Genomic DNA, 21,235 nt, shown 5'->3' with positions numbered 1-21,235 from the left:
CTAAACTCCAGAACCAGATACATGGGGATAAATGGTGGGCACTCCTGTTTTAAGCATCACATCACAAGCAGTTCTCTATATAATTAAACAGTATGGTTAAGCAGTTTACAATTTTTGTTTTGGCATGGATTTCTACCTTAAAGAATTAGTGCCTTCTTGGGCACATGATCTTTGAAATAAAAATGTGTGGTATTTCTGAATTTAAGACATTACTGATCCTTTCGGTAAGAGGAAGAAGGGAACAGTGGTACGTGGTTGGAACGGAAGACAGAACAAAGCACCACAGCCCTGCTTCCTGTACTAAATAAGTCCTGTGTTTGCCATTAATGGAGTTTGTTTGAATATCCAAGCCTGGTTATAACAAGCAATTTGCAAAGATCCTATTATACAACTAGCAGGAAACTGTTTATTACGATATAGAATTTAGAATGATTAACAGTCACAACTGTATCACTAAATGCTTCTGTCCCTGATTGTTGTGCAGATTCACCCTGTTCTTTGTATAAGATTTTTTTATTCAGTAGCACAGCTCATTTGGTTGATTGAGTTGTGGATAGTTTTTTAAATATTTGGGGGAAAAGAAAATTGTGAGCAACTCTTTAAATAAAGTAGAAAAGAATAATAGGTTTATTTGGGCTTATAATTTTATTTTTTAAAATGATCTACCATAGTTGCACAATCCGTAAATTTCATGTCAGATATTTTACGTAGACACATTTTATTGATCATTATATAATTTTACTGGCACTGTTCATCCTTTTACCATAGTTTTACTGTTGCTTTCCTGGTTTCAGTTTGGTTACTTGTTACTTGCGCTGTCTGAATGGCTTTGTGTTACTTACATACTGTGAATTATAAATGCGAAAACTAGTAAGTTGTTATGCGTATGATTCAGGAGGAAAGGTATACTGAGCACAAAATTTTGATCAGTTGTGTATCATCTGAGTGATAGGCCTTGGGACATAGTGTTCTCTAACAAGACAAATTGATAGAAATGGATGTGTTATTTGCTGAATTGTCAGATACCTCATATTACTCTAGGTTTTTCTTTTTGATCATAAATATTCTGTTTAGGAAAAAAGCAAAACATGTTTCAATTCTCCATTCCTCAAACGTGATCCAGTGCAGTTGAGAAGAGTTCGAAGGGAGAATTTTTCCTATATAACATGAGGGCTTCAACACTGCTGGCAACCAAAGAAAGGGAAGGGGAAGCGAAAGTTGTTGAGAGAAGACAGAGGAGACGAAGGTCAGCAAGGACACAGGAAGCTAACGATGAAGATGTTGGTGATTAGATTACAAAATGTGAACTACTGAATGGCAAGAATTATCTTTTTTCATTGGCAATTTGGGTAGTGGATGCTCAGTCCATGCTACTGCATGAACGATGATATGAGCATCTACCAGTCACTTAACTAGCAACTTCACTTCAATGCCCGCATTTCTTCCACCACTTTCGTCCTGTAAGTCACCATTTGTGGTTAACTCTACATCTGAATCATGTTATAGATCTCTCCTCCTTTCCATTTCCAGTACCACTGCTCTGCTTCAAGACCTTATCATTTTTGCTTCCCGAATGGCTTTCTCTCTTCTCTTTGGAAGTTTAGACTACATGAAACCATCAGGATTATTGGTCTAGAACACAGATGGGATAATATCATTCTCTAGTTTAAAAACCCAAAATGAGGGGTTCCTGGAGGGTTCAGTTAGTTAGGCATCCGACTCTTGCTATCAGCTCAGGCTATGATCTCAAGGTTGTGAAAGTGTGGAGCCTGCTTAAGAGTCTCTCTCTCCCTCTGCCCCTCCCCACCCCACCTTAAAATAATAATTAATTAATTTTTTTAAAAGATTGTATTTATTTATCTGTCAGAGAGATCAAAAGCAGGCAGAGAGAGAGAGAGGGGGAAGAAGGCTCCCCACTGAGCAGAGAGCCCGACGCGGGACTCGATCCCAAGACCCCGAGATCATGACCCGAGCCGAAGACAGAGGCTCAATCCATTGAGCCAACCAGGCACCCCTAATTAATTAATTTTAAAAAATAATAATAAAAACCCCAAATGACTTCTCATTATAGTCAAAAGTCCAAACTCTTTAGCATGACAGTCAGGCCTTTGTACCGTCAGACCTCATCCTGTTTCTTACCTGGTGCACCACCATCCCCTTCTTATGCTGTGCAACTCTGATACTCAAGAGTTCACCAACCTCCATAGATCGTGCTCCTCCATGCTTTTGTCTAAGCTGTTTCTTTCTCTGTATCCTAGATTGTAGTCCTGTAACATCCAAATAGAATATACCTTCTATTTCTGGAACTTTCCTCACTCTGTTGGTCTTAACACCCAGCAGAATGAGTGGTTCCTGTCTCTGCTTCCGTTAAGCTTTCTGTATAACTCCTATTAAACTTCTGTTTACCTTGTAAATTCTTTTTTGACAGTAGATTGACTCCTTAAGACTCTTAGTTTCTTATCATTTATTTAGCAGAATGCCTAGCATATAACAAGTAGTACTATGTGTGTCATCATCTCATTTAATCTTCTCAAACAGCCTTATGAGGTTTGGTGCTACTGGAGAAATAGCCTCATTTTACCATTAAGTAAGCTGAGCTAAAAAGGCCTCACAACAGGTACACAGTAAACTGGAATCCCAGCCTGGATCCACCTAACTAGTAAAGTGCATACTCTTAACTATTTGGCTGTATTTTGCCCCGCAACATCTGTGTGTCCTTGGTGCCTGCTACCCATTGGTACAGTAGGTGCTCTGTCAGTGCTCATTGATTGAATGAATTATTAAAAACTCCAGTTCACACAGGACTTGGAGGCACTGTGATTTCCATTGTTTCCATTGAAAGGGAGAGTGAAAGATATCAGTGCACCATTCATAAAAATAAAATGTTTAAAAGAATTTTAATGTATTTGAACCAAAATACATACATATACAAAACAACTCAATGTGTTATTGACTGGGTCTCCGAAATGTTCAACTTGGGGAAAAGGCTTCATTTTCTAAATATACTGGCTTTTGTAATGCAGGACACCACATAGTACTACACAGTTATAAAATGTCTTGAATTGATTTCTGGGAGACTGCTGCCCCCTTACTTCTGTCTTTGTAATAAATTTCTCACAGGTCAGGTAATCTAATTGAACTTTTACTGGCATAATACATTGTAGAGCTAGCCATATAATGCATGTAAACTCTTTTTGAGATGAAGTACAGTAAATGTAGTATAATTGGGGTCAACAGAGTTTTTTGCAAAAAACTATGTTTTAAATCTATCATAAACTGAAAAATGCTTTACATGCCATATACTGGTAGTGCTTGTGTAAATGACTACATTATCAATTGTGGGTTTTCTTGGGTTGTCTTAAGTGTCAAATAGTAAATCAAAACATAACATTTTACCCTTAAAAATCTTGAGATTGACTGTCAGTAAGAGTAGGAGACTTAATTAACCTTTCTTTACCATCTGATTTTCCTTATAGATTTAGTAAAATGTGATCTAGATTCAGTGTTTTAACTTTTCTTTTCTATTATTTCTCTAGTGTTGTTAATAACAATACTTGTAGTCGAAGGGATTGCTGTGGCCCAAAAGACCCAAGGTAAAGTACTTTCAGTGATGACTTACACATATTCAGGACAGTGAGTGGGATGGCTTATTGGAAAGGACTGCAACTTTTGAATACTATTTCCATAATCCCTCTGGGGTGTTCCAATGACCTAAAGCTTTCTGTCAACCTAGCAGCTTCAATTTTATTGGGTTCAGCTACAGTTAACTAGAGTAAATTGTCAACATAAAGACTTGCTGATAAATTTTTTTAATGGGCATCACTAGCAGCTCCTAGCACACTATGGATTATATCCAAAAATTAAATGAGATTCATGCATTATCACTCAGCAAAAATAAAAATCCTTTTTTCAATGTAGACAAATGAAATATTCCCATCAGTATCTTGTTAAAAGCCCTGTGGACCTGTTCTCATTATCCTTGTTTATGAAAGAAGATAAGCTAGTGTGCTTTTCCAACCAGATTTTCATGTCAGAGTTTAGAACATTTACTGGTTTACTTTTTACTTTCATCTAACTTGTACATACACGTGACAAAAATCAAAGTATTCTGAATAGCTAATTATGAAATAATAGTTTTCTGTCCTCTGCTACTCTACTTCCTTCTCCATGGGGATAACCAGAATTTTAGCTGAATCTTGGTATTTCCCTGCATATTTCTAAATAATATGTTATACTATTACTCCTTAATTACTTCAGTTTTACATATTTAGACAATATTTTCCCACCACAGAAGATGAAAATTTAGCTCTTTCATGCACCTACTTATTCTACCCCTGACTATATACCAGTGTTCTATTACTTTCCTTCTGAACCACCTGTTTTGGTGTAGTCTGTCATAATTCTGGTCACACCTATATTGAGAATTTAAGTCACTCATGGAGCTTTTTCCATATGAAAATTTTGTTTTTCAGTTTAGGTTTTTATTTCTTTTCTCCTTGTTTAAGTTTTTAAATTTCTTTTTTTCTTTCTTTTGTTGTTGTTGTTGTTTTATTCTTAAGAAATTTTTGTTTGGTTATGGAGTATTCTTGGGATTGTTTTTCTATTTTCCATCTGTCTTTCTACTCTTGTTTTCTTCTCAGTCTGTATTGAGACTTCCCCAGCTTTACCCTGTAAACCAGAAATTGGTAAACTTTTTCTGTAAAGGGCCAGACAGTAAATATTTAAGATTTTACAGGCCTTACAGTCTCAGGAGCAACTACTCACTTTTGCTGTTGTAGCATGAAAACAACTATGCACCGTATAGGCACATGAATGGACATCGATGTGTTCCTTTGTAAACTTGCCTTATGGTAACGGGCCACAGGTTGCATTTGGCCCAGAGCTACACTTTGCGGTCCTCTGCTTTAAAATTTCTACTAATTTTTCCTTTTTTTTTTTCTTTTTCTTATTTTATTTTTAGAAAATGTTTGTTTTCTGAATATTTTTAAAGTATCCTTATTCTTGTTTTATAAATATCCTCTTTTTAATCCAAGGGGATTAAATGACAGTTTTGTTTAGTTTTTAGTTTGTTTTTTTATATAATCTTTGTTTCCTCAGATTTGCTTTCTTCTTGTTTTTTATTCATTGTTTGTGTTAGAGGCTTTCCTCAAATATCTGGTAATTATTTATGAGAGGTGCACTAAAATCTGATTGACAGGCCGTCTGTAGGTGTAGGAGGACTTGTTTGCCGTGGCCCTCGCTGGTCAGTGACCCAGCACTGGGGAATTCCGAGTCCATATTGCTGGCACTTTTCCTTTGGACTCTTGAGAATCCCCAGATAGGAAGCTTTCCATTTCCAGCTCAGACAGACGTTCTGCATCTCACCTAGAGGCTTTGAAGGAGTTGAGTGGGGGAAGAGACCAGGAATGCCGTTGGCCGTGTTAACATTCCTAGTCTTGTTTGCAGGCTAGTGTGGTCACCCCCAGCTGTGCCGGGTGTCTCCTGGTCCTGTAACGTTGCTTTATCCTCTGCAAAGGAATCATCTCATTTTCTGATGTGGTGACAGAGCAGCAGCTTCCTAGATTTGTAGAGTAGGGGAGGGTGTTAGAAATCAGACTGATTCTGAAAAGACTTTTAGCCAGGCCTCCTGTTTTTAGAAAGAACAGTTTCACCACCACCTGTCATGCCCTCTTCTGCTCACCAATACTGCCAGTTGTGTTTGCACCTCTTTGTCCCTTTTCAGGGGGTTATTTTTGCCCTTAAAAAATCCAGTACTGTCAGTGGAGTTTAAGGAGAAAAAACTAAATGCATGTGTTCAATCTGCAATCTTTAACTAAAATCCCTTTGTAATCTTTGGATCCTTTTTGGCTTTTGTGCTAAACTAAATATAGAGGTACCATACCAGAGATAAACCCCTGGGATCCTTTTATTTTTATGTTAGAACTGAATTTTGTAGAGTTGCACTGATTTATCAGATTCTCCCACACAGCTTTGCCCTTGTAAAATCTAAGCATTTTATTTCCCTGCTCTCCTACAGGGCAAACTTGTCCTCTAGCAGCAAGTTCTTCCCACCAGCACAGCATACAATTTTACCTTTCTCACACTTCCGCTGTATTCAGTTTGTTGCGCTAAACTTGGCAGTGGTTCTTGCAAAATTATATACACTATCTGTGTAACATAGAGTGGGCAATTGTGTGGTTGAATTGTGGGGGAAAGAGAAGAATGCTGTTCTCTTTTGCTGTAATTCATATTTTAAATGCCATTTTTCCCTAAGATGGACAAAATATTGGAATCAAGCATATTCCCGCAACCCAGTGTGGCATTTGGGTTCGAACCAGCAATGGAGGTCACTTTGCTTCACCAAATTATCCTGACTCTTATCCACCAAACAAGGAGTGTATCTACATTTTGGAAGGTATTAACCAATTTCTGTCTTTTAACAGATGAATTTTTACTTTATTGTAAAACTGAGTACATTGGTAAGATGCCCAGTTTAAGCCAGTTTGAACAAAATTTATACATGTATTTTAATTAAACTCTAGTAATTATAAATATGTCTGGATAAATTATTATCCAGATTATGTCTGGATATATTATGTCTGGAACAAATAACAAAATAATAGTTGAAATTTTATAGGAATTTTGAATCTCCTAAGATATAATTCAACCAGATGCATCAGTGTAAGTGAGAAACTTCTCTAATAAGGAAGGAAGGGAGGGAGGGAGGGACTCAAACTCACCGGCATCTCTGACGCCTTAATGCAAATTTACGTCCATAGTTACATTAGGTCTTGTCATTTCTTCTGTTTTTCTATTCATTGTATCTCATGAACTAAGCAGTAGCTTTTGTAGTCTAATTTTAATCAATTAAGTACACTTAACTAATTTAATAAACAGCATATTCCACAGGGAAACATCAGTGTAGTTCTGCAGAGCAGCGTTGTTACTATTGATATAAAGTGTAACATGAATTACGAATTTCGTATATAACAGTCCTCGTGATTTTTATCTGTGGAACTGTAACAGAGCAGTTGCTTTGCTTTTTCCACTTGTGTCAGGACATTTATACTTTGTGTTGCCCTGATTTGCTTGCTTCTTGTTTTCTAGCTGCTCCACGTCAAAGAATAGAGTTGACCTTTGATGAACATTATTATATAGAACCATCATTTGAATGTCGGTTTGACCACTTGGAAGTTCGAGATGGGCCATTTGGTTTCTCTCCACTTATAGATCGTTACTGTGGTGTGAAGAGCCCTCCACTAATTAGATCAACAGGGAGATTCATGTGGATTAAGTTTAGTTCTGATGAAGAACTTGAAGGACTGGGATTTCGAGCAAAATATTCATTTATTCCAGGTAATGAAGTTGTCTTTTTTTTTAGTGGGTTTACTCTGGTTTTAGAATCTTATGTCTGGAAAAGAGAGAATTTAGTCAAGTTAATCAAATCAAAGTTTTAAAGAAATTAGCAAGGCCAAAGGGAAATCACTTCATGAATGAATAAAACCAAAAATTGGAAATAGAACTGTATCACTTGAATTTTGAAGCATTTCATAGACGGTATCACAGTTTTCTTAGATTTCTTTATGTTTTATAATAAATATCAAGGCTAAAAACATCAAGATAAATGTATTTTAAAAGATAATTCAGCAAATTGTCTTATTTTCATAATCCTTACCAAAAATTATTTTGGCAGGTTTTTTCCATTGGAATGCTTGAATTAACCACTCATTTGAAAAATCTCTAGAAAATATTGAGCAATACAAACTGCTCTGCACTTGGAAGCAAAAGACCCGTGTTTGAATCCGTTCTCTGTTACCTGACAGCTGTAAGACTATTCAGCACAGTTGCACCTGAGGGTTGCTATTGGTAAAATGGGAATACCTGATCTATTACTTTCCTGAGACTGCCTTACCCAACTATAAATTTAGCAGCTGAAAATAATAGAAATTTATTCTCTCAGAATTCTGGAGGGCAGAAAACCCAGCAGCTCCACATTTCTTCTGGGAACTCTAGGGGAGAATCCATTGCTCACCTATTCTAGCTCCTGGGGGCTTCCCCAGCATTCCTGGATTTGTGGCCACATCACTCCAGTCCCTACCTCTCTCAGAAGCCTTAACTTAATCCCATCTTCTGTTTTGTAATGTAATATTCACTTTTTTTTTTTTTTTAAACCACATAAAGTACAGGTTCTGAGAATTTGGATTAAGTTCTCCCCGTTCAACCCACTCTGCCTATCTTATTCTGCCCTGTAGTATGTGCAAACACTTTGAGACCTGCAAAGCCTCTCTGGTGTAAGACTGTGCATATCCCTAATGCAGAAACACAAAGATCTACAAGTTAGTGCTCCTGTCTTCAAACAACTTAGAGACTAACAAGATGAAAAAGTAACAATGTACCGAGTATATCATCTCTTTGCTTTTGTTTTCATGTAAGAAATTTGTTAATTAAAAAAAATATATATCCAAATGAAAAATCTATAATCTTACCATCCTATATATAAAAAAACCACTTTAACAATTTGGTGGGTATCCCTTCAGATGTTTTTCTGTATCTCTTTATTTTGTTTTACATAAGTGACAACAATTAAATTACCTGCTTTTTTGCCTGAACAACATAATCAGCTTTTTTTCTTGTCAGTAAATATGGGAATTTTTAAGTGTTGTTTCAGTGTTTATGTTCTCAATGCTGAAAAGATAACATATTTTACTATAATAAAAATAAATTTTTAAAAATTACAGTTACCAAAAAAACTTAATTTGAAAGTTTAAATAGGAATTATATACACCAAATTGCCAGAACGAAAAAGTTGCTCGATTAAAATATCTCAGGATCTTTAAATAGCCTGCAAAACCTATTTCAATGTACAGTTTATTGTATTTAACTGGATGCTCAATTCTTGTTAAAGTTGTCCTTAATTCCAGATACTTTCTTCATAGTTATCATATTTTAAAAAGTAGGGGGAAATTTTTTAGCTTAATTGAGAATACATCTCAGAGACTTTCCTCTTTAACTTAATAAACTAAACCCAGCCTTGCCGAAAGGGGACAACAACAGTTTCAGCTCTTCTGTAGAGAAAAGTCAAAGACAAATTTAATTAAACTGCAGTGGAGTAAAAAGTGATAGGACCTACCTGCCAAATGAATCAGAATTTCTTCATGTGCAGACAATTATTCTAGGATGTTGTCATTATTGCATTAAAATTTCCAGAATTATCCCAGTTATTTCTAGGTATTAATGATTCATTAAGAGTTCTCTATCCTCAGTAGATAACACCAGTAACTGTTATTTCAGGTATTAACAATTCATTAAGAGTTCTCTATCCTCAGTGGATAACACCAGTAACCAATAGATAACCAGTAATCAGTAACCAGAGAATTTCATTTAAAATATACTGATTTCTTGGGGTGTTGGGTGGCCCAGTCAGTCAGGTGTCATGATCTCAACCGTGAGATCAAGCCCCACATCGGGGGTCCACGCACAGAATGGAGTCTGCTTGAAATTCTGTGTTTCCCCTGCCTCTTGGGTGCACTCTCTCTTTGTCTCTCTAAAACAAACAAATATATGAAATCTTTACAATATACCAACTTTTCATTATTAGTAGTTGTAGTCTTCTAGATTTACTGATCCCTAAACAAAATTTATTTTATAAGTATGACTTGAAATAACTAGACACAGCCATAATTAGACAGTTATGCGTTACCCATTCATTTTGATTTGGGGGAGGGGGTTAAGATTTATTTATTTATTTGACAGAGAGAGACACAGAGAGAAAGTGAACACAAGCAGTGGGAGTGGGAGAAGGGAGAAAAAAAAGCAGGCTTCCTGCTGAGCCGGGAGCCTGATGCAGGGCTCGACCCCTGGACCCTGGGATCATGACCTGAGCTGAAGGCAGATGCCTAATGACTGAATCACCCAGGTTTAAAAAATCTACCCCGTTCAACCCATTTATTTTGATATTTTTTCTTGTAATGGTTAAACTGTGGACTCGTCACCCACATTATAGAGGCAGTATGATAGGGTAAGAAAAATTGTCTGGAGAATTGTAAGCTAGTCCTGGCTTTGCCGTTATAAATATGATCTAAGAAAATCATAATCTCTCTCATTCAGTTTCCTCATTTTCAAGGTAAAATATTACATAGTTTTCCTGAGCATGATACTAAGCATAATGTATGTAGAAACTCTGTAGTAATATAAAATGCAAATGTTAGCTAATATAGTCTAGAAATCCTTAGTGTTTTATTATAATTTGTCTGTATTTTAATCATAATATATGAAGTTGCTTTTCTGATACATAAACTCATAGTAAAAGAGCTACTTTTCTTCAAGTAAGAATCTTTATGTATTAAAAAGCCTGATTTTTAATATTTAAAAACAGTATTCGATTAAGAGCATTGCTTTTGATATCTGCTTTTTTCTTTCAGGTAGTCTAAACTAGTTAACAAAGATCTGATTCATATATAAGATTTTTTAACATCTTTTTGACACTTAAAGTCTCATTATTTCAGTTAATTGATTTGGTTCATAAAAATCAAATACCTGACCAATTTGCTGAAATCTGTTATTTTGATATGAACTATTGGTTTTTGGTCTTCTATGAACTACTTCACTGGACAGAATATCTTATATACCACGTACTCATTTTTTCCCTGCCACTTTGAAAACACTGCTCACTAGCTCCTACTGCGTGTGTGTGTTGAATTAAAAGTAACATAAAATTCACCATTTTAATCCTTTTTAAGTGTATGAGTACATTTACAATTCTGTGTAATCATCACCACCATCCATTTCCAGAACTTTTTTGTTAACACAAGCCGAAACCTTGTCCATTAAGTATGTACTGCCCATTCTCCCTTTCCTCCAGCTTCTGGTACTTACTGTCTATATGAATTTGACTAATGTAGGGATCTCAATAAATGGAATCATTTATTTCCATATTATTATTAATATTTGTCTTTTAGTGTCTGTCTGATTTCACTTAGTGTAACATTTCAGGGTTTATCCGTGTTACAGCATATATCAGAATCTTATTTCTCTGTTAGGCTGAAAAAATATTCCATTGTGTATACTGTATTATGTTGATTCATGCATCCATTAATGGTCTAGCTATTGTTCTTGACAGAGGGTTGCAAGTTTTCAGGTGGCATAAATAAGTTATTCATGATGGAATCAAAAGTATAAACATTACCATTTTTAAAAAAACTTTTCCTATAAATAAGCACCTAAACATGCCCAGGTTTAAAACAGTGCTCTGTATTCTACACCTATGAAAGCTTTCTCTTGCTTTGTTTTTAAATGAAAGATTAGACATAAGACATGAAGCCTTAATGTAACTCTACACTATCTCAATGCCAATCACTTTCTTCTTTTTTCTATTACAGATCCAGACTTTACTTACCTAGGAGGTATTTTAAATCCTATCCCAGGTTTAGTATATCACCTCTTTTTCCTCATGGTATTTTAATCAGTCATATTTTCCTTTGAGCATCGTTCCTCTATTCTTTCTAGATTGCCAGTTTGAGCTCTCGGGAGCTGATGGAATAGTGCGTTCTAGTCAGGTAGAACAAGAAGAAAAAACAAAACCTGGTCAAGCTGTTGATTGCATATGGACAATTAAAGCTACTCCAAAAGCCAAGGTATTATTATGCATTGGGTCATTTTAGAGAAGAACATAGTAAGACATTGATTAGCATCATGTATTGTTTTGATTCATGGAGATACTTGCTATTATAGAAACTGATAATGCAACTTTTATTTCAATCAGATTGGCCACCTAAGTTCTAAGTACACTGCAGTATAGTTTCAGGAAGATGACACAAACATTGAGAGTCTTAAAATCTTTGTACTCCTAGATCAGGGGTGCAAGTTTTGATCCATATGATTACCGATTCATAAAGAACTTTATGAGGAGGAAAAACAGACCACAAGAGGATGAAGCATCTTGTCAGAGTTCATAGATTTGGTCATGGCAGAGTCTAAACCAAAACACAAATGTAGCAAGTCTTGCTTCTGGGTTCTTTCCATGCTGTCGTCTGCTAACGATGTGGAGCTGTTATTGGAAAGTACTGCAGTAATGGATGTTTTTAAATAACTCTGACAGATTGGGATTGGTTGCTGACTACTTTTGCTTTTTGCTCTTAATTTATACTTCTAGGAATATTCACAGTGAAAATTATATTTAATGTGGATATATGTGAAAAGAGAAAGTGAGGATAAGAGAACAAACCATTAAAGAATTACAAAAATAAGGGCAGCTGGGTGGCTCAGTGGGTTGAGGCTCTGCCTTCGGCTCAGGTAATGGTCTCAGGGTCCTAGGATTGAGCCCCACATCAGGCTCAGCAGAGGCTCAGCAGGGAGCCTGCTTCCTCTCTCTCTCTCTCTCTCTCTCTGCCTGCCTCTCTGCCTACTTGTGATATCTCTCTCTCTGTCAAATAAACAAAATAAAATATTTTTTTAAAAAGAATTGCAAAAATCAAATTTAAAGTTATGGTAATAGCGCAGATTAGATAACGTGAAATCCTGACCGTTATAAAACATCTGGATTCATTGAGTAAAATATAACAGACACCCTTTTAAAAAGCATAGGTAAGATTTCCCCACCCAAAAAAGGGTAATTCTTATGGACTAGAAATGAAGAGAGAGAAATAGAAACCAGACCAATAAATTGAAAACTGAAACTGATGGTACAAATATCTCTTGCTGATTTTAGTATCCTCCAGCTACTCACCAGTAGACCTGCCGGGAGCTTGGTGTTACTAACCACAGTGAGAAAAGGCCTGAAGTTTGTGTGACGTTTATGAGGTCCCTCACATAAAACTGGAACCCTTAAAAGGATGTATAATTGCTGTGAAGTGGTAGATTAGAAACCTCTTCCACTAATAAGTTAACAGTGAAGAAGCTTACCTTTCTAGGCTCAGTCCCAGGATAAGGCTGGGGTCTCCCCTAAAGCTTTTACCTAGAAACATGTTCTTACTAGAATTTGGGACATATGTGATTTACATTCCAGGCCCAATCCAGGAACCACTTAGTCTACAAATTAACAAAACGGTCCTGGCCTCAAAAATCTTTTTAGACACCTGGCAAAAATAAATACAGAATAACCACAGAGGGACACCTGGGTAGTCCAGTTAGTTAAGTGCCTTCGGCTCAGGTCATGATCCTAGGGTCCTGGGATCAGGCCCCCTGCTCAGTGGGGAGTCTGCTTCTCCCTCTGTTGCTTCCTCTGCTTGTGCTCTCTCTCATACACAGACACAATATATCTTCGAAATAACCACAGAGGCTGTAGGATTGCCATCAGTAAAATACTGCTGAAGGTAAGCTCACAACCCAAAATTAGAAAACGTAAAGAAACAACCCATCATGAGTGAATTAGCAGACCTAACAGCAAGAAGTTTCTTTGATGCCTAAGAAGTTAGGTGTTTTAAGTATCTTACAAGAAGGAATCAAAAAAACGAGAAAGAAAAATGACCAGGTATACTTTACAAATCACCAAGTAGAGCTTCTTCAAGTAAAAGGTATAGTTATTAAATGATAGATCTGAGAAAATTACCCAGAATGTACCTCGGGGTCGGGGAGGCATAGTGGGATTTTAGCAAGAAAATGTTCAGGCTGACAAAAAGCACTGACCCAAGTGACTCCCAAAGCAAGAAAACAGTTTATATTGACACCTCATTACATTGGCCACAACAGACAATGAGAAAATCTTTAAAACAACTAGAGAAAAAAGAGAGCTGTGAGAATCATTAATAGCAAAATAGGAGCCAGAAGACAATAGAGTAATGTCTTGAAAGTGCTGAGAAAAAAAAAAGTAACTGCCAATCTCAAATTCAGTATTCAACTATCATTTTAGAATGTGAACAAATCGGGTCATGATCCCAGGGTCCTGGGATTGAGTCCCGCATTGGGCTCCTTGCTCAGGGGGGAGCCTGCTTCTCTCTCTGCCTCTGCCTGCCGCTTTACCTGCTTGTGCTCTCTCTCTGGCTGACAAATAAATAAAATCTATAAAAAAAAAAAAGAATGTGAGCAAATTAAGATATTTCTGGGCAAAAATAATAAATGGACCAAATGCTACAATTAAAATCCAGGTATATTCTGCTTTAGGAGAACTATGGGAAATTTTGAAAATAAGGAAAAAGGAAAGAAATAATAGACAAATACCAAAAGAGATCTGATATAGCTATTAAAATAGAAATCAAGAAGGCCACCAATTTACAAGGAAGATACAATTTTTTTTTTAAAGATTTCATTTATTTATTTGACAGATCACAAGTAGGCAGAGAGGCAGGCAGAGAGAGGGGAAGGGAAGCAGGCTCCCTGCTGAACAGAGAGCCCAATGCGGGTCTTGATCCCAGAACCCTGGGATCATGACCTGAGCCAAAGGCAGAGGCTCTAACCCACCAAGCCACCCAGACACCCTGGAAGATACAATTTACAATTTTATGTATTAATATGGCCTCAAAATTTACAGAATTGAATTGGCATTTGCTGAGGAAAATTGACAGGGCCACAATTATAGTGGGTAACTAATTTCACCTCTCAGTAATTAATCAAGCATACAGAAAAAGTGGTAAGGCTCAGATTTAAACAACACAGTATGCTTGATGAGACATGTCCTACTCCCAACATCCAGCAGATAGGCATTCTCTGCGAGCAGGCATGAAACATTTATAAACTCTCATCCATACGCTAGACTACAAACAAAAGTCTGAAATACCAGTGCTTTGTATTATGCAGAGCACCCTCTGACAATAATACAATTAAATCAAGGACCAGCAACCAAAAGATAACTTTAAAATCCATATGTTTGGCAATTTAATAATATACCAGTTAGTAATTAATAAGTCACAGATTAAATCAGGGTGGAAATTTAAACACACTTAATAAAATTAAGAATATCAAAATGTGTGGGATATAGCTAAAAGTGCTATAAGGGAGTTTTCATAAATATTTCTTTTAGACGAAGAAAAAGTTTAATGAGCAAGTTTCAACTCAAGTTAAAAGAATGCCCAAAGAAATCCAAAGAAAAGGTAATTAATGAGAGCAGAAACAAATGGCATTTTAAAAAGAATCAACAAAACCAAAAGCTGGCCCTTTGTAAAAAATAACTAGAGGTACACCTTTGCCAAGATTGATTTAGTCAGAAAGACCTAAATAATAATTTAGAAATGGAAAAGGTCATAGAGGTGCCTGGGTGGCTCAGTCAGTTAAGCGACTGCCTTTGGCTCAGATCATGATCTCAGGGTCATCGGGTCCTGGGATTGAGCCCCACACATGGTCCTGGTCCAACTCCCTGCTCAGCAGAGAGTTTGTTTCTGCCTCTCCCCTTGCTTGTGCTCCCTTTTTCTGTCTCTCCCTCAAATAAATACGTAAAATCTTAAAAAAAAGGAAAAGGAATCTACCATAGCAGAGATTTAAAAATTCTTAATATGACAAACTATGAAGAAAACCTGCTGAACAAAAGAGAAAAAACCCCTATAGTTTCTTCAATAAATAAATGGCAAAGGGGAAAAAAAAAAAAGCAGTGAATATAGATTAAAAGAAGTGTAAAGTCAGATGAACTTGTGGATTCAAAGTATAAAAATAGGAAACACTACAAGACGGATGTCTGAACAGTGGTGTTTGATATGAAGAAATTATTTATTTGGTTTGATAATAGAACTGATCATATTTTAAGTGGTCTTTAGCAATACACATAGAACTGTTGACATGTGAATTCTCTCTGGGATTTTTTTCTGTATGTGAGAGGCAGATGTGGGAGGGTTATAGTTCAAGCAAGACTGACTTGAGTTAATAACTGGTAAAGCTAGGGGATGAGGACAAGGTTTTGATACTATTTTGTCTGCTTTTGCACATTTGAAATTTTCCATAATCACACTGTTTTAGACTATAAGAATATAAGTAATTTTATTTGCTGATAAGTTTGTAAGTAGTCTAAATGGACAATTTCCTGAAATATATAATGTGTATGTGTATATATATATTTATATATATACACACACATATTTATATACACTTTATAAAATTTACAGAAACTAAATCAGAAATAGAAAACCTGAAAAATCTTACCAAATTAACAAAATTGATTTTGTACTTAAAATATATAAACAAAAAAATTGGTCAAATTGGATTTTATCAGGTACTCAAGGAACATGTTATATAAATGGTTTCAGAAAATTGAAGAAAAAAAGAACATTCCCCAGCCTTTTCTATTAAAACTAAACAACATGAAGAGTTATAAACCAGGATTATTTGTCAAGTGGAGGGGGGGAGACTCTAAAAACTAAGCAATAGCAAACTAAACCTAGTAAAGTTTTTTTTAGAAATCATGACCTAGAATTCTTAGACAGTTTAATATTAGAAAATTGAATGATGTAGTTTCCCATACTAACAGATTAAAGGAGAAAATCCAGATATATCAGTAGATGGCAGAAAAAATACTCCATGAAACTTAAAACCTATTGATGAAAATCTCACAGTAATTGCAACATAGGAGAATGCATTTTAATCATTATAAAGAATATCTACAAAACCCCTAATTCAAACGCTGTAATTAATGGTAAAACCTCTAAAGCACTTACCGTAAGCACAGAACAAGTCAAGGATGCCTGTTGTCAAGGTTTTGTTTGGTGTTCTGAAATCCTAGTCAGTGCAACAAAATGAGAGAAAGGAAAAAAGTTCATCGGTTGTAGAGATCAGTTGCTTTTCTTTATACTACAGCCAAAAGCAGTTAGAAAATAAAAATTTGTAAAGCACAATTTACAATAAGAACAAATCAGTAGGTATCAGGAAGCAAATTTTAAAATTATGTTGAAATGCATAAAAGAAGGCCTACAGAAATAGAGATCATTTTCATGGATGGGAAGATTCAATGTCATAAAAATGTTCATTGTTCTCTAATTTATCAATTTAAAGTAATTCCAGTCCAAATCCCAGGAGGGCTTTCTAGGGAAGATGGCAAACTAATTCCAGAATTCACATAGAAGACAAAGTGTTCACAAGAACCGTAACAGTTTTGAGTAAAAACATGTGGGGCTGCTTACCCTTCAAGATAAAGTTGTGGTACTTGGATGGAATGGAACTGTCTAATAAAATTGGATAAAATTAGAAGGTAAAAATTTACATGTATGGTGGTCGCTGGGGGGAGGTGGGTAAGGGAATAGGTGAAGTAGATAAAGGGAATTCAATGGTATGGACTTCGAGTTATAAATAAGGCACAGACACGAAAAGGACAGCATACAGAGTATAGTCAATAATACTGGGATAATGTTGTTTGGTGATTACACTTACCGTGGGGGAGCACTGAGGAATGTATGGAATTGTTGAATCTCTGTGGTACTCCTGAAACTAATAGAATGCTGTATGTGAACTGTATCTCAGGGTTTGTTTTTGTTTTTGTTTTTGTTTTTTAAGTAAAAAAAACTACACATGTATGGAAAGTTGGTATATAAAAAATGTGCAGGTGCACCTTGGAAATAGTACCAGTTCTGTTCCAGACCACAGTAAAGCAAATATTGTAATAAAGTGACTCAAAGAATTTTTTGGTTTCCCAGTACATACAGAAATTATGTTTACACTGTATTGTAGTCTGTTAAGTGTGCAATAGTATTGTGTCTAAAACAACATACATCCCTTAATTCAAAAACGCTTTATTGCTCAAAATTGCTAACCAGCATCTAAGCTTTCAGCAAGTCTATATCTTTTTGCTGCCTCCATGTGGACGGCTGCTGATTGATCAGGGTGGTGGCTGCTGAAGGCTGGGGTCACTGTGACAGTTTCTTAAAATAAGTAATCAAGTTTGCTGCGTTCATCGACTCTTCTTTCACAGACAACTTCTCTGCAGCATGCGATGCTGTGTGGTAGCGTTTTACCCAGAGAACTTCTTTTAAAATGGAGTCAGTCCTCTTAAACCTGCTGCTGCTTGATCAACTAAGTCCATGTAATTTCTGAACCCTCTGTTGTCATTTCACAGTCCTCACAGCGTCTTCACCAGGAGTAGATTCCATCTGAAGAAACCACTTTCTTTGCTCATCCATGAGAAACTCCTCACCCGTTAACGCTTTATCATGAGATTGTTGCGATTCACATATAATAATTTCTAAGTTTGAAACACTGTGGGAATTAGCAAATGTGACCCAGAGACACAAAATGAGTAAATTCTTTTGGAAAAATGGCACTGATAGGCTTGCTTGACACAGGGTTGCCACAGACTTTCAATATGTAAAAAATGCAGTGTCTGAGAAGCCCAGTATGCCTGTAGTTTTATGGAAAGGCCGCTGAGAACAATGGACTTGAACATCAGTGACTTCTTTTGTATATTTACAAGTGGATTTTTCTGAAACATCGCCCATTAACTAGTTTATCCCATTTTTGAGTATTCGGCTCTCAAGGTAGTCTTTAACATTTTTTCCTTTAAATTTCTAAGGTTTATTTACCTATCTAGTTTAACAATGGTTTTAAAAATTTGATCCAATTCCCATGTCAACCATGTATAGTATTTTGAACTTTTTCAGTTTTAAAAATTTAGTTATTAAAAGTGACAATCTCGGGGCACCTGCATAGTTCAGTCGGCTAAGCATCTGCCTTCGGCTCGAGTCAGGATCCCAGGGTCCTGGGATCGAACCCTGTGTCGGGCCCCTGCTCAGTGGGGAGTCTGTCTTAACTTCTCCCTCTGCAGCTCCCCCTGCTTTTGCATGTGCTTGCTCTCTTCTCTCTCTGCCAAATAAAATCTTTAAAAAAAGAAGTTACATTCTCCAATATTCAGTGTTTGAAATAACATATTACCCACCTCCGCTTGGTAAAGAGAGCAAGATCTCTTGCCCATCTCATTCTCCACTTCCACTCACCCCGGCCCCGGCAAAGAAAAATCAAGATGTGAGAAATATTATTTAATTTCTTAAATACTTAGAAAATCAAATACTATCAAATGAGAAAGTAAAAGCTATATAATATTACAGGTATAGAGGAAATCTATGTTCCCATTATCTTTCTCACATACCCTATTGTGAGTTTGAGTTTTATAATTCCTATATGCAGTTCTATACCTTCATATTTATGTACTATGAAAATATACATTATTCTTATACTTGAAAATTTTGTATCAGTTGTAGAAATCACTATCCATTCTCTTTTTAGACATTCAGTTTTACTTTTTTAAGATTTGCTTATGGGGGTCGGTGCAGAGGGAGATAACTTCAAGCAGACTCCCCACTGAGTCCACAACCCTGAGAGCATGACCTAAGCCAAAATCAAGAGTTGGTTACTCAACCAACCGACTGAGCCACCCAGGCACCCCTACTTTCACACTTTATATTAAATAATGCTGTAGCAATTTTTGTATTTTCATTATGCCCATCTAGGATGATTTTGTATGGTTATATATCCAGAAGTGCAGTTCTTGTGGAGTGTGACCATTTTCAGCTTTACCAGAGCATGTCAAAAGGTTTTCCAAAGTGTTTTTGGCAGTTTATCCTTTTAAAGCAAGTTAAGAGCATTTCCTTTACTCAGTCCTTGCTGACACTTGGTTGTGTCAGGATACTCAGTCATGTCAACCTACAGGAAGATTTTTTGACAGCCACCAGAATCAAGAACAGTTCCATCACCCCAGGGAAATTATCTCATGCTCTTCCTTTGCAGTCAAAACCTACCTTCAATCTTTACTTATTTCTTTAGAATTTTATTTTTTTGTCAGCGAGAGGGAGAGAACATACAAGCAGAGGGAGAAGCAGTATCCCCACTGTGCAAGGAGCCTGGTGTGGGACTCAATCCCAGGACCTGGGGATCATGATCTGAGCCAAAGGTAGAGGTTTACCTGACTGAGCCACCCAGGCGTTCTCTTCAGTCTTGATCCCTGGCAACTAATGATCTTTTGTTCTTTTGTTTTACCATTTCTAAAACTAAGAGAATCACACAGTTTGTGTGAGTCTGAATTCTTTAATATGGTGCATTTGAGATTCCTGTTACTGCATGGACCAATTAGCTTATCCCTCTTGTTGAGCAGATTTTATTATATGGATATACTGTAGCTTACTGTTACCATCTGAACATTTGGACTGTTTCCAGTTTTTGGTTATTATTGATAAAACTGCTATAAACATTTCCATACAGGTTTTGTGTAAACATGTTGTTGTTGTTGTTATTGTTTTCATTTTTCTGGATATCCATCCCTGAACCTGCTGATTCACATGGTAGCTTTGTAAGAAACCACCAAGCTGTTCTCCCAAGTGGTTATTTTGTTTTGCATTTCCACAAGAAGTGTTATCAGATTTTCAATTACTCTACATAGTTCTCAACACTTGATTATCATCAGGTTTTAACTTGAAGTTTTTGTAATGTCTAAATCTTTGGTAAAGTGTCTCCTATGCCCATTTTAAGATTGGGTGGTTTTCTTACTGTTCTTACTGTACTCTTACTTTTGAGTTCTGGATTAAAGAAGTGTTCTGGCAAGTGATTTGCAAACATTTTCTACCAGTCGGTGGCTTTTCTTTTTACTCAACAGTATCTCTCACAGAGAAAAAGGTTAATTTTAATGAAGTCAAATTGTAAATTTTTTTAGTGAATTTTCCTTTGATGAATCCCAAGAGCTCTCTGCCTGACCCAAAGTCATAAGGATGTGTTCCCTATATTTCCTTCTGAAGCTTCTACAATTTTATATTTATGACCCATCTTGAGTTGATTTTTGTCTAAGGTACTAGGTATAGCTCAAGGTTCCGCTCTTCCTTCCTTCCTTCCTTCCTTCCTTCCTTCCTAGTAGGGATGACTGATTTTTCCAGCACCATTTGTTGAAGACTATCCTTTCCATTGAATTGCCTTTGTATCTCTGTTAATACTGATAGCTTTATTTGTAAGAATCTCTTTCTGGGCTGTATTCTGTTTCTTGTATGTATGGGTCTCCTTCTGTCAGTACCACACTGTCTTGATTATTGGAGCTTTAAAGTCTACACTTCTGCGCTCTGTAGCTTCCAGTATGGTGCTGATTAGGACTTACCTTGTTACGGAGTTTGAGAGGGAAAGGATTCAGATTTTCACCATGAGGTATGGTGTCAGCTCTGGCTTTTTTTTTTTTTTTAATATTTTATTTATTTGAGAGAGAGACAGTGAGAGAGAGCATGAGCGAGGAGAAGGTCAGAGAGAGAAACAGACTCCCCATGGAGCTGGGAGCCCGATGCGGGACTCGATCCCAGGAATCCAGGATCATGACCTGAGCCGAAGGCAGTCGTCCAACCAACTGAGCCACCCAGGCGTCCCACAGCTCTGGGTTTTT

At 36.5% G+C, this 21,235-nt stretch overlaps 1 protein-coding gene across 4 annotated transcripts in view; it reads left to right on the top strand.

Moving 5' to 3' along the window:
- The window catches only part of NETO2 (neuropilin and tolloid like 2), a 63,527-nt gene that overhangs the window by 8,112 nt on the left and 34,180 nt on the right, over window positions 1–21,235 (top strand). For 3 of the 4 annotated variants that reach the window (XR_006605571.1, XM_045076025.1, XM_045076023.1), the window contains exons 2-6: window positions 3,537–3,593; window positions 6,254–6,394; window positions 7,087–7,335; window positions 11,358–11,402; window positions 11,485–11,612. Coding sequence is in view for 3 of the 4 variants with exons in the window: in XM_045076025.1 (XP_044931960.1) it covers window positions 3,537–3,593; window positions 6,254–6,394; window positions 7,087–7,335; window positions 11,358–11,402; window positions 11,485–11,612 (620 nt within the window). In the remaining variant the exon portion in view is untranslated. The remainder of the gene's footprint in view (window positions 1–3,536; window positions 3,594–6,253; window positions 6,395–7,086; window positions 7,336–11,357; window positions 11,403–11,484; window positions 11,613–21,235) is intronic. The other variant, XM_045076024.1, reaches the window with a different exon arrangement.

The sequence above is a fragment of the Mustela putorius genome, unplaced genomic scaffold, assembly GCF_011764305.1.
Source record: "Mustela putorius furo isolate JIRA1106 unplaced genomic scaffold, ASM1176430v1.1 tig00000174_pilon_pilon_pilon, whole genome shotgun sequence".
Lineage (NCBI taxonomy): Eukaryota > Metazoa > Chordata > Mammalia > Carnivora > Mustelidae > Mustela > Mustela putorius.
Note: the sequence above shows the minus strand (reverse complement) of the source record. Positions and strands in the feature narration are given on the sequence as shown.